General features: G+C 33.6%; 2 protein-coding genes across 11 annotated transcripts in view; one reads left to right on the forward strand and one right to left on the reverse strand.

The window, feature by feature from the left end:
- The window catches only part of LOC123012987 (protein still life, isoforms C/SIF type 2), a 61,362-nt gene that overhangs the window by 36,746 nt on the left and 6,659 nt on the right, over positions 1-17,957 (forward strand). For 9 of the 10 annotated variants that reach the window (XM_044411250.1, XM_044411251.1, XM_044411249.1 and 6 more), the window contains 6 exons: positions 9,462-9,741; positions 12,207-12,338; positions 12,694-12,876; positions 12,927-13,127; positions 13,277-13,504; positions 17,422-17,875. In XM_044411250.1, the coding sequence (XP_044267185.1) occupies positions 9,462-9,741; positions 12,207-12,338; positions 12,694-12,876; positions 12,927-13,127; positions 13,277-13,504; positions 17,422-17,875 (1,478 nt within the window). The remainder of the gene's footprint in view (positions 1-9,461; positions 9,742-12,206; positions 12,339-12,693; positions 12,877-12,926; positions 13,128-13,276; positions 13,505-17,421; positions 17,876-17,957) is intronic. The other variant, XM_044411252.1, reaches the window with a different exon arrangement.
- Positions 1,513-2,560, reverse strand: LOC123012990 (chaoptin-like). Its single transcript, XM_044411262.1, has one exon. The coding sequence runs from the start codon at positions 2,443-2,445 to the stop codon at positions 1,534-1,536; it is 912 nt and encodes a 303-aa protein (XP_044267197.1). The 5' UTR covers positions 2,446-2,560; the 3' UTR covers positions 1,513-1,533.

Here is a 17,957-nt window from a genome sequence, read left to right on the forward strand (position 1 = left end):
AATTACTCAAGTTTTAATCCTTGAAGGGTCGATGAATAACTGAAACGCTGAAAAATACGCCGTTAATCATGAAACTTTCCGAAAAATTATTGAAATGGAGACGGAATAATTAACATAAGAAGCCGAGACGAAATACCAACTTTCCCAATCTATCAATGCAAAGTTTATTGTTTGAACTTAAAGCGTAATAAAACGGAATTATCTCTCACCTGAAACTTGGCCCGAGCTAAATTTGAAATTAATCCCGTTTTAAATCTGATTACGGCGAAGATTTTCTAGTCTTTTGACATACGGCTCCATATCGATGCAAATTTAATCCGGGTCTCGGCTAATTGTCAAAGCTCGATTTTCGTCTAGAGTAATTTTAATAAATTCTCCTTTTGTAAACTCGTTTCGAGTCTAATGAGTCGGAATCTGCTCAAGTCTGCAATTTATTTTATTTAAAACAGGTGTTAATTACGGCTCCAATTAAAGTAATGGAAACCGCGATAGAAATGGAAAAAGTTGTGCAAATTTTTGGCGCGACTGTGGAGGAAATTTATTGCCGGAGTCGATATTGATGATTTCGGGATCGGGATAGGCGCCAGGAACGATAACGAGAATCCCACGCAAGATTAACCTGCCGTTTAAATTCCAATATATATTTTTATTTCGGAAGCGGGGTCCCAGAACTATCGACGAAACCAGCCAAGTAGCGATTTGAAAGCCAATAAATTCTAATAAATTCACAAATAAATATTTTGGCAAGGTTTTATGCAAAACCATTGATTTATTTCTTTATTTATTTACGGGAAATTGAAAAAATGTAAAAAACTTGATCTAGACACTAAAAAATCTCCTGGTTCAGTGTGAGAATTTTCTGAAAAGATTTTCAGGATTGCTTTGAAAAATAATAATAGATATTTATTTTCTCCTGTTTATGGTTGGTAAATTTTTGTTAAAGAATGTTTGTATATATTACAAATATGTATTTTGAATATTTTCAAAGAATTTCGATAAATTGCTACGAAATTCTAAAAACAGTTGAAAGATATTTGCCAAAAATTTGGAACTTTAAATAAATAAAATAAACATTTCAAAATTAAAGGAGTGTTTGAATAGTCTTATTGCAAAAACAGCGTTTCAAAACGATGCTTTTAGGTGTACTTTTAGCAAAAAATTCTAAGTTTGCAGGAAACGCTTTGACGTAATTATAATTTAATTAGCAAATGGTCCAATTAGACTCTGAGGCAATTAGCCCACGCGTAAATAAATTGTTCTAAAATAGTCCAATTTATCATTTTTCTTACGTAATAATTTCCCCTCGCGTTTCTTAACAAATCTTTGATTAAAGCTCGCTATTTTTTCGCTGCGAGAGACCAAATTAAGCTCTTGACAGGTGTCTGTAGTCGACTAATTACTATTCTAATTTTTTAAATTTATACGAAACTCGGGCATCATTTATTCAGGGAGTAATTTCTATGCATAGCAATTCGGCCTTTGAATGTCTGATTACGAGAGAAAAAAACTCAGTTTTCAAATTATAATTTATTATTATAAGCAATCAACAGTCGAGTATTTGATTTTGGTTTTAATTTCTTTTTCTCGTTTTTTCAATTCTTTGAAACACTCGCACTTGAGGGGATTTTCGACGATGCTCAGGAGTTGGGTCTTGTTGAGGACTTTGGTGAGGAATTCTTCGGATAAACACCTCAAGGAATCTCCGTTCAAATTGAGGTGTTTGACGGATTGCAAAGTGGCGAAAGTGTGACCGTCGATTCGGGGAATGTCGTTCCAGTCTAAGAACAAATCACCAAACTTTGCACTCCCTAAAAATACTTCCCGATCCAGTTGCTGGATCTTGTTATAACTGAAATAAAGATTTGCAACTTCTTGTTGCCTCCAGAAGTTTTTGAAAGCTTTCGCCGGGAGCTCCTCTAGGAAATTGTGGGTTATCGAAACTGTGGTTAATTGGGGACAACCCGGAAACCAGTTGCCACTCCAGTGTTTCAATTCGTTGAAATCAAGGATAACTTTTTCCAACACTGGCATATTATCAAACGCACGATCCGCCAACATTCTGATTCTGTTATGTGACAAATTCAGATTTTTCACTTGGACAAAATTAAAAATCCCTTCTTTGATTTCTTTAATATTGTTCAAACTCAAACTGAGGTTCGTTAGAGGTTTCAAATCCTTAAAAGTGTTAGGTTTGATTTCATTTACGCCGCAATCGTCAATCACCAACTCTTCCAAATTGTCAAAGAACGAGAACTTCACTTCCCACAAATAGGGAAATTTCTGATTCACTATAATTTTCCGTGTCATGTTGAATCCCTCGGGGAAGGGTTGCCGGGCGAAATAATTCTGCGTTTGTCCATTGTCGTCATACCAAATCAAGTCGGCGTTGTTGGTAATCGCCCTACTGGACACCACCATGAACAAAACACCCGTCACGAGCAACATGATTCCGAGCACTGGAACTTTTCCGCAATAATTCAAGCGAGACGTGACACAAATGCGAACACAGAATTAAATTCATTCGATAATGCAAACAATTAGAACGGCTTCCATCGAGACGAGTGAACTTGGGGTCGTCTTGTGACCCGTAAACGCCATGAAGTGGACATTTATTTTAAGTGTGGTGAGAGTACTTCGGACGGGGGAATTGCCAAATGTTTCATTCCAGTCGCGTGTGATCTTTGATTGATGGAATAATAAACGAGACGAGAGCATAGTACAAATTTGGCTTGTTTATTATTTCGCGGAGATTCTGCGTCTAATCGGTCAAGGTTGGGAGGTTCGAATTGGTCATCAGTATTTATGGAAAAATGGGGATAAGGAATTCACATGCTGATTCCACTGTTTATCTAATCTAGTGTTTTTACGGGTTTTCCGGAAGGAGATTCACAGCTTCTCAGAATTGCAAAAATACCCTTTTCAATATTTTACTGTCTCAGATTCAACAAAAAGTTTTCAACATTTCTTATTTTCCACACCAAAAGACTTTTTTCTAATACTTCTAAATGTCTATCAATACTTATTTTTGAGGTTGAACTATACTGGAAAGTAAGATGTTTCTGGCACACAATAATTACTTTTTATTGTTATACTCTCTATAATCGTCATCTTTTTGAACATGTTGTTTTACCTTTCGACCTGTCATTTTAAATTTTATTTGATGTTCTACAGACATCTGTTTTCGAATCCAAGAATAACTCGATTACAAATTATCTTGATCTCTCGATACAAATTAGTCAAAACAAAACAAAGTATAATTCAATATGAGTGGGAAAAGGTATTTTTATTGCAATCATCCGAGAAAGGTAATTTTCTACGTTTAATAAGAAAACGCAATGAATTTAACATTATTGTATCTCTATTATTGTATCTGCACCAACACAAAAACAAGTAGCTACGATCAGAAAACCTTAATATTCGTAGGAGTAATCTGAGTATAATTTTTGCTTTTTATTTATTTACATTATAAATTATATTTTAGGATCAGTTCTTTTTTAGAACAAAGTAATCTAGTTATGCATTTATAAAATTATATTTGAATTTTTAAAATAATTGCTTTTTTCCCGATTCAAAATATTGATAGTATGCATTTTATCTTATGAAAATTTAAATCCATTTTGTCACATACATTTCACTAATATTAGAAATTTAATTTAACAATAGCATATCGATCAGAAGGTGCGAAACTAAATTGAAAAAAACTAATTCTTGGTATTAGCATTTTTGTCAATTTTCAAATAATTAATTTTGGTTTGTTTCTTTAATTTTTATGACTAAAAACAGAAAGATAAATAGATGGTGACTCTACAATGATAGTTATATTTTATTTTATTTATTTGAAATTTATGCAATTTTTTACAGAAAATTACAAAATTACAGTTTTCAAACTATTTACTCTACCGTTCCGTAGATGGCATGTCTCTAGCCAGTTCCAAAATGTACCACCAGAAGAATTTGTCGCTTGTGTACAGACGGAAAGCCGTTCAAACAACTTTTCAAATAAAAAAAGAAAAATCGAATTTTTAAGAAATGCAGTAAACAAATTGTTTTTTTTTTACAATTGGATGTTGTTCCTGAATTAAAAAAGCACCTCACACACACAGTAACACCGAGTTTTTATCTCATTTTGACTATTTGTAACGAATTGCAAAATTCAATAGTTTTTATTTTTTATGAAAAAAGTCATTATTTAAATGCATGAAAAAAATACAGTAACATAAGTAGGAAATCTACAATACACCAAAAATAAATCAAAAAATTCTTCCGTGCAGTTTTGTTATAAAAAAAAATAAAATGGCCAAAAATAGAGGTTTTTTTAATTTATTTTTAAATGGCACGGACAAAAAAATTCCAGAATTTTTACAGAATTTTTAAATAACGATTTATTTTTTTATTCAGTATAGTTCAACCTTAAGAACGAAATTTTTTCGTTGACATGAGGCTCAAGGCTCTGAACCCGCAGCAACATTTTTTGTTTCTTTCTTAATGCGGAATTAGTTTCGTCCACAAAAGCTAAACGCGAGCTGCGAGTCGACTATCAATTTTCCTCGTCGAGAACAAGCAAGCAAGTCTTTGTGACAAGAAATATTCCAGGTTGCTATCACCTAGTCTGTTTCCATTGAGTCCATTGTTCGAGTTGAAACTAAACACAGCATTTGCATTTCTCGCCTACTCCTCGAACTTGTGATTACGTTAACCAAAGTGTAATCCCATTTTGAAAATAGCACAGTCTTTGTTGTTAATTGCCGGAATCAGAGATCGACAGACAGTTCGATCCTTGAAACTAACAAGATGTCTTGGGAGTCGATAACGAGGCAAGGAGTTACGTGCATTTTCCAACTTAATTAAGTTGCAGGAGATTTACGCCATCTTCTGTCGTATTAAACAACACATGCGTTTCACTGCGGTATTCCCCGGCATTACCATAACCGTAATTGCTCAAGCGCAAAAAGGCTTGAAAACCACATTTTGCAAACTAGTTTCAAATTTTATCCCACATGTGGGTTTAATTAGCGCCCCGAAAACACAATTTTTCGTCACTTTAGCATCCATTTTTCATTGAAATTTTTCAGTGACAGTTCGAAGAGATGTACTTGTCATTTTTCACTGGCTGCAAAATTGAAATTTCAACGCACAACAGCGGACAAAGAAAGCGTTTTGACGTGACGGTTTAATCTATTTGGGTCCACTTAGGACCCAGAGTTGTTTATTACACCGATGAGGTCTTTGATGTTGGAAGTGATCGAATTTCGGCAGTTTTTGTCTGGGGATTTATTGGCACGGGGAGGGAAATAAGACGCACATTATATAAATTTATTTCTGTTACACAGTGCGGACAGTGAAAAGTGACGGGAGTTTATCGGGAATGGCTTGCTGATGGATTTTCAAGCACAATAGAGAGATGCTTCAGGGGATGGGAAAATGTGCAGAGGGGTCGAGTTAGAAAAGCAGAAGAAACGGCTTATCTACATACACTTCTAAATTTTGATAAACACATTTTTATAACTTATTAATTTTTGCAACGAAAAATTTCAGTTGAAAAAAAAAATAGGACATTGTAGTAGGACATACAGCATGTCTCAAAAATATGTTAGAATACAAACTTGTGTTTTTTTAAATGAAACACCACATGTTTCTTAGCGTTTTATTTGGATGTAGATTTTTATGAAAATGTTTTTAAGCTAAACTTTTATTGGTCGATTTTACTTCGTTTTAAAAATAAGACCTTTTTAAAAATCATTACACAAAAACTAAGACATCTAGAAATATTTTTTTTACTACCGCAAAGAAGAAGGTACAAACTATAAGGTTGTAACATTTTATTAGTGTGTTGCATTTGCAAAGATAAAAAAATAAAGGCGTTTGTTAAAAGTTCAATAACTATAAAAATTTAATGGAACACCCTATTCATTGTTTTTGCATTTAAAAAAATATTAAATTGTCTTTCTAAAATTATTTATTTTTAGGTGTTTATAATCAATAACTAAAAAGATATTAACGTTAAACATTAAAAAAATAATTACTATTGTTTCAGTAGCCAAAAAGTGCACAGTTGCACAAGAGATGAAAGAAATATCACTTAATATTCACATTTGTGTTAAACTGAATCTATCATAATAAATAATTTGAATTTCAGTATTTATAACGACTTTTACAATCTCTGGATAAATCTTCGGATAAGTGATCTGTGGTGGAATTACTTTGGTTCCCATAGTATCAACAATGCTCAGATATTGATAGGCATTATTGCTACAATTAATATTAAATGTTAAATATCTTTATCCACGACTATTGTATAATGTACCCCTTATACATCTGTTTGCTCGATCTTAATAATACCCATTAATCACTAGTGATTAATGAGTCATTAATCACTCTCATTAATCACTGCTGTCAGAAGCTTCCTTGATTTAGTTATTATATTATATTGTTTTGCTACTAACAATTATTGGTTTTTAAAATTTTATCGTGTAAACCACTAAATAGTTTCAATTCAGTTCTGTATATATAAGAAAAATTAAAAAAAAAATTTTTTCCTTGACCAAATTCGGACCCGGGACTCGCGGTTGGAGGCAACCAGCATCGACATAGAGCCATTACCAACTTTGAATGTGTGTGTCGTATATCTGTTTCTTAACATACTTAATGTAAGAAAATTTTCCAACACAAAAGCTTCAACAAAAATAGTAGTCGTGGATAAAGTATAGTATACTACTTCATTTATCAATTCTAGACATTAAAAGTTTTTTTTTTTAGATAGAATTTATCAATCTATTAGATGCAAAAATAAAAGGGTGTTCCATTTAAATGTTTTAAGTTATTTCATTTTTAACAAACTTCTTAATTGATTAATTTTTAAAATGCAAAACACTAAGAAATTGCTACAGTTTTAAATTCTGTACTTTTTTTCTTTGCAGAAGTAAGAAACAATTGTTTTAATTGTCTTAGTTTTTGTGTAACAAATTTCTAAAAAGTGCATGTTTTCGTTATTTCTAAAACTAAGCGAAACCGACTAATAAAAATTTAGCGTAAAAACATTGTTTTAAAAGACATCCAAAAATGCCAAGAAACATACGGTGTTTCATTTAAAAAAACACACGTTTGTATCGTAACTTATTTTTGGGACATGCTGTATGGTTAAATAACTTTAGGTGATGCACTAGATTAGTATCTATCAATGTCCTATAGAATATTTATTATTTTACTATTTAAAGGTCACTAACTCGCTGAGCCACCCTGTATGTGTCTTTATCGTAGTTACACTCTGATTTGTTGATAATTCGACCCAAATTGGGTGTACTTTGGCCAAAATTTGATAAATTTTGGCCGAAATTAACATATCAAAAAGGTCATTACCATATGAATCACTCTTAAGAGCACCCTTGCTCTGTAAATTGACAGCAGATAGCGCCACCGGTCTTCATTAGTATCTCCCCGAGATGAAATGTTTTTCCACGCCTAGAGACATATCGACCGTTTCTTATTTATATTTGCCGACTAGAGCGAAATTCAGCTTTAGCATCGACCTAACGAGCACAATACAGAGTGTCTCATAAACAAAACTACAAAAATTGCTATTTCGCAGAAAACAATTGCTTTCGTTGATTTAGCATCCGTGGTAAACGCTCGTTTTGGAACGTTTTAAATATTAAACCGGGACAAACCGGCACTAATTACGTTTTGAATAGGATTGTAATTTTCTGTGTGAGTGGCTGCGTTTGTTGTCGCAACTGTTGGTTTCGACAACGAATTTTTGGGGAACAATTAATTAACACGTGATGGATGGCCGGTGTTGATTAATGTTACGGTCGCAACGTCTTGCAATTAACAAAGAAGATTTGTCGTTGAGAGGATTTAAACTGTCACTAGCAAAGATTTTTATTTCTTGGATTTTTTTATGTAAACTCTTCACGTGTCGCTGATACTCGAGTATTGGCACGTTTTATGTGCTGTGCGAACTCTCCATCCATCAACAGAAAGATAAAAAGGGCCCAAGTGCAAAAAACAACACAAACAAAAGGATACAAAGCCGACATTTTTGCTCGATTGGGCCTGGAAGGAGTGGCGACTTTTGACCCGATATACAGTTAAAACTAAAGTGTGGAAGCTATGATAATTTCTTGGAAAAAAGCTTTAATTAAGATACCACACAAAGATACTCAAACACAACATATTGAACTACACTACTCCAAAAAATTAAAGGAACAAAAAATTTTCCAAAATTTTTTGGTGATTTTTGAAAGGCTGTAAGTCATCGAAAATTTGTAAAACATTTAAGAAACAATACTGCTTAATTTTTGTAAAAAAATCATAATAATGTTTTAGATTTTTTTTAATTTGTAAAAAATTCAAGAAACAATACTGATTAATTTTTTTAAAAAAATGACAAATATTTTTTTTTGATATTTCCCCGAATTTTTTTTTCAAATATAACTAATGCAAAATTGTAAAGAAAAGCTGAAATATACTGCTCCACAAAAGTTAAGGAAGTCGCGTTATTTTTACAACAAACAAATTTTATTCTTCTAAGTATTATGGAATCCAGTAAAAACAAAAAAGTAAAAGATATCTGCCCTTATCTCACTTTTAATTAATTATTAATTAATGTTTTAATAATTTATTGATTTAATTAATTATTGTAATTATTGCACACTTCCTTAACTTTTGTGGAGCAGTTTAGTTATTTTTGTTACAAGTACCTAAAACACAGTTTTAAAAAACGTTTTATGTACGTGTTACAAACAACATTTTTTTGTTAAAGCTCTAAAAACACGAATTCACACCTCTTATTAATTGAATAAAATTCGACACCATAGTAACCAATTTTATTTTGTAGTCCGGAAAAACTGTTTTTGGGGACTAGGTACCTAAAATAGCCTTTTTGCGTACTTTTTATTGAGTCCGGAAAAGACTCATTTTAGGGACTCAAGTGAGTCCCTAAAACAGCTGTTTAAGAGAGCGTATACAAAAAAAATGTTTTTCTCATCTTGACGAAGATTAGAATGTTCAGAAACAATTTCAACAGAAAGATAAAAAGGGCCCAAGTGCAAAAAACAACCCAAACAAAAGGATACAAAGCCGACATTTTCGCCCGATTGGGCCTGGAGGGAGTGGCGACTTTTGACCCGATATCCAGTTAAAACTAAAGTGTGGAAACTCTGGTTTTATTGGCAATAAACTCGTCCACTTTATGTTGTAATTAATGCCCGGTTTATTATGCCATTTGCTTGCCTAATTAGGTGCCATATTTTCATCAACCACCCGGCCGCAATCTTCGGGTAATTAATATAGTGCTGGGGGTATTCGTGACAGATTTAGCAGTTGTGTGAAGCCTCGAGCATCGAATGTATCGATTGGTTGCACCTAATAATGCGACCTGGGGTTGTATCACGCCGATAACGAGCTAAAAGCGACTCTTTGAAGCGTATCAAAGCCGAATTGGAATTTTTTTCTGTTTATAGATTTCTCAGTGTGAAGAAATGGCTGTTGAGGAAGAAGCACCAGATCGAGTTGGCCCGCAAACGGGGCTGGAAGGGTTACTGGGTGTGTTTGAAGGGCACGACTCTGCTGTTTTATCCTTGCGACTCACGCGAGGGCCGCTCCGTGGAGGCGGCGCCCAAACACCTCATCATCGTCGACGGCGCCATCATGCAGCCCATCCCAGAACACCCCAAGAGAGACTACATTTTCTGCCTAAGTACGGCGTTCGGTGACGCCTACTTGTTCCAAGCGCCTTGCCAGGTAACACCATCCAACTCACTCCATTTTAGCAAAATTCGATTTTTAACGTTTATTTAGCTCGATTTTAACTACTCCTACAGCTTTTTTTATTATTTTATGCAAAAACCAAAATAAGACAATAAACTAATTTGTTGTGGTTTGTTGCTACCTCTGGCTATTTTTTTAAAAAACTTAAAAAGTAAATTAAACCGTAGGAAAGTAGGTACATACAATTCTTTGCAATTCATTTTAACGACTTTTTAAAGTTTATAGAAATATTTGATTTTCTAGAATTTACTTATTATTTGTCTTTAAAGCTGACAAATACGTTATACTAGGATGATGTCTTTTGGTGCGACTTTCAGAATAAACTTTAAAAAAATATATAGTATCAACATTTTATATTACTTTGTTTGTGTAGATATGAAATTAAACTGATTTTAAAGAAAGCTATGATAATTTCTTGAAAAAAAGCTTTAATAAAGATACAATACAAAGATACTGAAACACAACATATTGAACTACACTACTCCAAAAAATTAAAGGAACAAAAAGTTTTCCTAAATTTTTTGGTGATTTTTGAAACTGAAAGATAATTTGTAAAAACATTTAAGAAACAATACCTACTGCTTTATTTTTGTAAAAAAAAATCAAAATAATGTTTTAGATTTTTTTTAATTTGTAAAAAAATTCAAGAAACAATACTACTGATTAATTTTTGAAAAAAAAAATCAAAAATATTTTTTTTAGTTTTTTTTCGATTTTTTTTATATTACAATGCAATTATTACATTATTATAACTAATGCAAAATTGTAAAGGAAAGCTGAAATAGTTATTTTTGTTACAAGTACCTAAAACACAGTTTTAGTTTTAGTTGCTGTTTCCGGACGTGGTGAAACCGAGTCTGGAATAGCAGATGAGTCTGTAAAAACGTTTTAGGTACGTTTTACAAACAACATTTTTTTGTTAAAGCTCCCAAAACTCGAATTCACACCTCTTATTAATTGAAAAAAATTTGCCACCATACTAACCAATTTTATTTTGTAGTCCGGAAAAACTGTTTTTGGGCACTGAGTACCTAAAATAGTCTTTTTGCGTACTATTTTGTTGAGTCTGGAAAAGACTCATTTTAGGGACTCAAATGAGTCCTTAAAACAGCTGTTTTCGGGAGCGTATACAATTTTTTTTTATTTTGATGAAGATTAGGCAATGTTCAGAAACAATATGTACAATTGTTCCTTTAATTCTTTTGCAAAATTTTGACTAATCGGTCCGAGAAAACAGTTTAATGGATCGGTTTAAAAATTAGCATAGCTGTGGGGGATACTTTGAGCTGTAAAAACACCTAAAAACATTAGTCTCTCCATATATATTAGTGAATACGCAGTAGATTTACTAAAACAACGCAAAAAGTTACTTTTTTGTTTTGTTTAAATTAATGTTAAAGGTGAAAAAATATATTTTCCAAAAAATTATAAAAGGATCTTATACGACATTTTTTCCTGTTTTTGACACCACCCTTATATTCTCTGTGTAGTCATTGGTTGCTGAGATATCGATGATCAAAGACAAGATGATTCTTTTTCATTTAAAGCCAGATATCTCAGCAACAAATTGTCGTAAAGAGAACATGAAGAAAGCATATTAAAGGTAAACAAACATGCTATCCGGCCTATGAATTGACTTAACCAAAAAAAATTCACCACGTCCGTGGACCAGAAACGAAAACATAATTAGAAAACGAAAACATTAGAATTGCGTGACAGAAAAAATATTTGCCAAAAGATCTAAAAACTAGAAACTTAAAGCTTCAAAATGTTTTTTTTAATCTAGATACGACTATTTTTCGATGAGTTACAGCCTTTCAAAAATCACCACAAAATTTAGGAAAATATTTTGTTCCTTTAATTTTTTTGAGTAGATTAAACTAGGCGTGATATATGTTTTATGATTGTATAGTGAATATTTCTTCTTCTTCTTCTTCTAAAACTCATCTTTTAAAATGAGAGTGAGTTCGTTGAGTTCTTTTAAACCTTTGCTCCTGGCGTAATTGCCTCCTGAAAAATGCAAGGCGAGAGATTCGCTTTGGAATTTTATTTCGGTGGTTAACACGCCGCGTATTAGTTAAATTGCGAAAAGTTGTAGGAATTGGTGTCGGAACAAGAAAAGTTTCAAAGTTATGTGCATCCAATATTTAGGCCGGTGCGCGGTGTAGGGACGAATAAAACTTGAGACAAAGTGCTTTTAGAGCAAGGCGTTCCTCCGGATAATTTATTTACGTAATAATATATCCGAAAATGTCAAAAGCACAAAGGGAATACGCCGAGCGTTCTCCCATATAACATCCGATTGTGAGGTGATGCTGAAAGTGTATAGACAAACGAACGATTAATGTTTCAAGACGGTGAGGTTACTCCAGTTCAGTTCCGTGGTTAATTTTCTGAAAAAAAAATTGAAAATTATGTTAAGTTTGCGATTTTTTCAGGTCGAGTTGGAGAACTGGGTGAATAGTATTCACAGCGCGTGTGCTGCGGCTTTCGCCCGCCATCGCGGCAAAACCGGCACTCTGCATCTGCTACAAGAGGAGATTTTCCGCTTGGAGAAAGCCATCGAGACCGTGAGTGTAATTTTTGCCCTTACATTATTCGAAAACATATCGAAAGGATTCTTGTGTCGTCTCTTCTATTTATTCAGTGGCTCGGCTTTCAAAGCTGCCACCTTTTCAAGAGATTTAGAGAAAGCTTTCAGGCACATGTTTTGAATCGAAAGAATTAAACAATTCGATGCAAAAAATCGCGCAAGGGTGGGCCGCCGAATTTGGCCGCGTTCCAAAGCCACAAAACAACCAAAAGTAAGGCCGGAATTCCCGGAACGCTGGCGAAATTTACGGCCCGATGTGAAATGGAGCATAACTCCGAGTGTCCAAAATCGCGCTGTAATTGTTTTAAGTGAGAAAAAAATCCGGGTTGCAGGACTACAAGCTGAAGCACATGGCCGAAATGCAGCAAAGCGTCGTGGGAGACTCCGACACTCGACAACAAATCGCCAATCAGGTGGTGCAATGGGAGGAAAACCTGGAAAGGCTGCATTGCGAACAATTTAGGCTCCGGTGCTACATGGCAAGTCTGCAAAGCGGAGAATTGCCCAACCCTAAGGTGAGTCAAGTGATGAAACTTTGAGTATAGATAAATATAATTTGTTGCAGTCCTTGCTGACACACGTCTCGAGAGCAACGAAGAATACCTTAAATAAGTTGGGAGTGTTTACCGTTTCCTCATTCCATGCCTTTATTTGTGCGAGGAGTCCCTCTTTACTCAACAATCTGCTAGCAGGCCGCGGGGCGACGAAGAGGAGACCGCCGCTTCTGTCCAGGTCCAACAGCGGCTCGAGCAGAAGGTCTTTGCAGGTAATTAAGAGAGATTTACCCTTTGCCATAAAACACGAATCCAAACTCTCCGAGTTTATTAATTTAATCACAGCTCGAGCCCTGCCGCCGACAGCCATCACGCGACTATCGAAAAACGATTACCAGATGCACGCCTTATTGTGTTGCAGATAAATTCCCGGGAAGATAGCGAAAAAACCGTTAAGGTGTCACTGCCAGACGGGAATTCGGCCACGGTCTACGTGCGCGACTCCATGTCGGTGGAGGAGTTCCTGGCGAGTGCTTGCGCGAGAAAAAACCTCAGCTCCACGGAACACTTCATAAGGGTGAAGAAGAGACGGGATATGGAAGACCATAATTACTTTGTGCCTCACAGGAGCGATCTGATCGAGACTTACGTGAGTAATAAAATTAGCGTAACGAGATTTTTCCGAGTTAGAGCCAATTAAGCATGAGGGAAATTAAAAAGCGGAAAAGTGGGAGGAGATCGAATTATTGTAGGAGTTTGGGAGACGGTTTTGAGAGAGTGGAGGAGAAATTTCGCGATGAAATTAATATGAGGTGTGTGCCGCAAAATTCAATAAATGGGACACTTTGGCTGAGGATGGAATTTATTGTGTGCAAATATCAAATGTCAAGTTATAGCGTCGTTGTGATTTGGAATATAATTACAGAGTTACACATGTTAAGTTTGTGGCTTCCCTAATTTATCGAATGTTGATTCAAAGAAAAATTATTTACAATTACACAGGGCGACAAATAACAAGTCATATCATTTTGTTCGTCTGAGTGAGACCAACCAATGCACTAAAAAAAATTCAAAAAGTGTACACACTTGATAAGAAAGCATTTGCTGAGAAGATTTTCAAAAAAAAGTTCAGAAAGCTAGAACAAAGTGAACAAGTTCGAATCTGAATAGACAGTAATTTGATTTGAAAAAGATTTGCCCTTATATTTAAAGCTCGTGCCCTAAACTTCTAGATCCTCTTTGCTCAATGATCAGTGGTCATTTTTACAACAAAAATTCTTCATTTGCTTTAATTAGTACGCAAATACTCTTTGTTTGTTATAAGTAAAGAAACAGTTTTTGTATATTCTAATTGGAACAAGGAAAGTGCAATTGACTATTTTTAAGCAAAAGAAGAGTCTTAAAACAAAAATTCTTTTATAAAAATGCAATTTTAATTTTAATTTTCTTATATGGCGCAACGCTTGATTAGCAAACCTTAACTTCAAAAAATCATATCTTGAAAACTATTCCGTATATTCTTTTAAAAATTTGGATTAGAACTAATAAAGAGATGCTCTACACGATGGTGATGATGACAAAAAAATATTTGTAGGGTTTTTCTTAAATTATTTCGATTTACTTCGAACAAAAGTTTGCCAATATTCAATTTCAAATTTTATATCATTCTGAAGGGCAGGTCCATCCCTTTAGAATGGTCTTTATTTAAAGAAAATCGCCCTAATAGTTATTGAGTAATGATTATTTAAAGTTAAAATATTTTAAATTTATTTAAATTAGAAAAAAATTATTTAGTTCAAAGTGAGTGCACTTTTTGAATTTTTTTTTAGTGTCTTTGATGTGTCTCACTGAGACGAACAAAATGATATATAATTTGTCAAGTTGTCACGACATGACTTTATTTTGTTGCCTCTACCAAAAATTTAAATTAATTCAAATAAGTAATAAATACTACTACACCAAAATAGAATTATTTTTTAACTGTTTTATACAGTTTTTTAATTCAGTGCCATCTGGGACTCCTGTTATGTTCAAAAAGTGTACAACTTGTTTGTAATTAGTTCGAAATTCTCCATGATTGCGACTTTTGTTCGTCATTCTGATGCAAGTTTCCCGATTAAAAATCTGCCAGAATCATTTGCAGCAAATTGAATCTGAACAAAGCAACATTGCGAATGTGTCCCTAGTGTCAGAGCAAACCATCGACAAATCATTTCGATTTGATTATCCCTTGTCTGTGCACGTACTCAATTCAAATACCTGTTGGACCAGAATAATTCCTATCGAAGTTCGCAGGTAGAGTCATCGAATCAATAATTCAGCTGTGCATCAGCAGTTTTCCGTGGTTAATTAATGACAATTTAATGCCTGGATATTTAATGAATCAACAGTTGACTGATTGTTCAATCAGTGACTGATTAAAACTTAAAACGCGACACGACGAAAAAATCAATGATTGATGATCGCAAGTTTTTGACGAGATTACCTCCGCTGGTAAAAAATTAAGATAAACTTGTTTCAGAAACATGAAAAATTACAAAAAGCGGCAATTTAACGTGTCAAAAACCGAATACACGAGATGATTTATCTGAATTCACCGCCAAAAATCGAACACAATGTCACAAAGTTCGGAAGTTCGTCTCGATCTGTTTCAGATTTAATGAACCGAGAGGACGCGAACTTTAATCTAATTAGGACAAAATAACAACCCGGAAATGGAAACGTCCCGGCAGTAAGACTGTTTATGTAACCAGCTGTGTAGGCCTGCGTTGCAACTCTCTAATTAAAGCTGAATTAAAAAAATTGGAACGGCTGTTTATTATATTTTTACAAATCGTCTTTTGTACTCTTGTACTTGAGGATTCAATTAGGAAAAAACTAAAGAGAAATTTTATATAAAGTAGATAATGGTAATTAATTATTTCCCTAGTTTCCAGGTTCAAGAAAAAGAAAAATATGAAATATCAATTTTATAGTAGCTTCTTGAGAATTGGCATTTCAAACTAATTTTTAGATTTCAGAAAGCTCCAGCTTCACAATTTGAAATGTATTAGGAAAAATAATGATAACGCACTCAGGAAACTAATATACAGAGTGTCCCAGCGAGGTAGTAAAGTCCAATATTGATCTTTAAACGATAATATTTTAAAACATGTATATAGGAAATTGATAGATACTAATCTAGTTTATCGTCTAAAATTATTTTCAACTATACAACGTGTCCAAAAAATAAGTTACAATACAAACTTGTGCTTTTTTGAATGAAACACCATATGTTTCCTAGTATTTTTGGCTGAAGATTTTTATGACAATGTTTTGAAGCTAAACTTTTATTAGTCGATTTTGCTTAGTTTTAAAAATAAGACGGTTTTTTGACGAAAACATGCCCTTTTTAAAAACTTATTTCACAAAGACTAAGACAGCTAGAACAATTTTTTTCTTATTTCTGCTAAGAAGAAAGTACAGAATTTGAAGCTGTAACAATTATTTAGTATTTTGCATTTGTAAAATTTTGGTAATAAAAGCCACAAATAACATTGAACAGAGTTACAATTTAGGATACAGCTTCCTTGTTTCCTTTTTTAATAGCCTATGGCAAAAAAACTTTGAAAATTATTTTTCCAATAGAAATAAATAAAGTCAAAGTGCAAACTTTAAACCCTCATAACTTCGAAATTTTTATAGATAAATTTTTTTAAATATTTTTAAGATTAAAAAATGAAGAGGTTTGTTACAAGTTAAATAACTTAAAAAATTTAAATGGAACACCTATTTTTTATTTTTGCATCTAATAGATTGTCTATCTAAAAAAAACAAACTTTTAATGTCTGGAATTGATAAATGAAAAGATATTTAAAATTTAAAATTAATTGTAGCAACAATGCCTATCAATATCTGAGCATTGTTGATATTATAGCAATCATAGTAATTCCACCACGGATCACTTATTCGTTTATTATCCAAAGATTGTAAAAGTCGTTATAAATACTGAAATTCAAATTATTTTATTATAAAAATAAAGAATAATGGATTCAGTTTAACATAAATGTGATTATTAAGTGATATTTCTTCTATCTCTTGTGCACCTGTGCACTTTTTGGCTATTGAATCAATAGTAATTATTTTTTTTAATATTTAACGTTGAACATCTTTTTAGTTATTGATTATAAACACCTAAAAGTAAATAATTTTAGAAAGACAACTTAATAATCTTTTAAATGCAAAAACAATAATTAGGGTGTTCCATTTAAATATTTTAAGTTATTGAACTTTTAAAAGACGCCTTAATTTTTATATCTTTGCAAATGCAACACACTAAAAAATTGTTACAACATTATAGCTTGTATCTTCTTCTTTGAGGTAGTAAAAAATATTTCTTAGATGTCTTAGTTTTTGTGTAATAAATTTTTAAAATGTGCATGTTTTCGTCAAAAAAACCGTCTAATTTTTAAAACTAGGCAAAATCGACCAATAAAAGTTTAGTTTAAAAACATTGTATATACCTGTTTAAATCTTCAATTCATTTTAAATCTAAACGATTTCTAGAAAAAAAAGTTTCTTTTGCAGCTCCACACGCACGAGGTCGTCGAAGTGTGCGCGAAAATTCTGTACCAAGTGGAGCTCTCCCGAAGCACATTGGAGCAAATGTGGGGCTTCAGCGTGGAGGCCGAATTGGTCGAGAACGCCGACAGACAGGACGAGCTTTGCTGTTATGTCAGCCGCGTCGAGGACAAAAGCGTCGCCATGCAAAACGGCATCATAAAGGGCGACGAAATCATGGTCATAAACGGCGCCATAGTGTCCGACTTGGACATGATGTATCTTGAAAGTGTCTTGCAAGAGGAGTTGGCTTTGTGTATGATGATGAGGTCATCCCGAACCGAACCTCCGGAACTAGTTGGAATCCTTCGGGCGACTGACGACATCATCGAAAGCTTAGTCTGTCCTCCACCTCCCTCAGAACCCCCCGTCATCAGCGAGGAGATGATCTCCGGACTCATCGTGCCTGCTCCAGGTTGGAGTGAGTAGATTAGTGTAGAATAGTCGCTGTCATAACTAGTTTTGAATTTTAATCACAAAGTCGAGATCAAAGTTAGCGCTTT

Source organism: Tribolium madens, unplaced genomic scaffold (assembly GCF_015345945.1).
Source record: "Tribolium madens isolate multiple individuals breed KSU strain unplaced genomic scaffold, Tmad_KSU_1.1 Scaffold_96;HRSCAF=242;Tcas5.2_LG5, whole genome shotgun sequence".
Taxonomy (NCBI): Eukaryota; Metazoa; Arthropoda; class Insecta; order Coleoptera; family Tenebrionidae; genus Tribolium; species Tribolium madens.

What these genes read in the sequence shown, in the direction of transcription:
- LOC123012990 (XM_044411262.1), bottom strand. Translation starts at nt 2,445, where the DNA reads ATGTTGCTCGTGACGGGTGTTTTGTTCATGGTGGTGTCCAGTAGGGCG.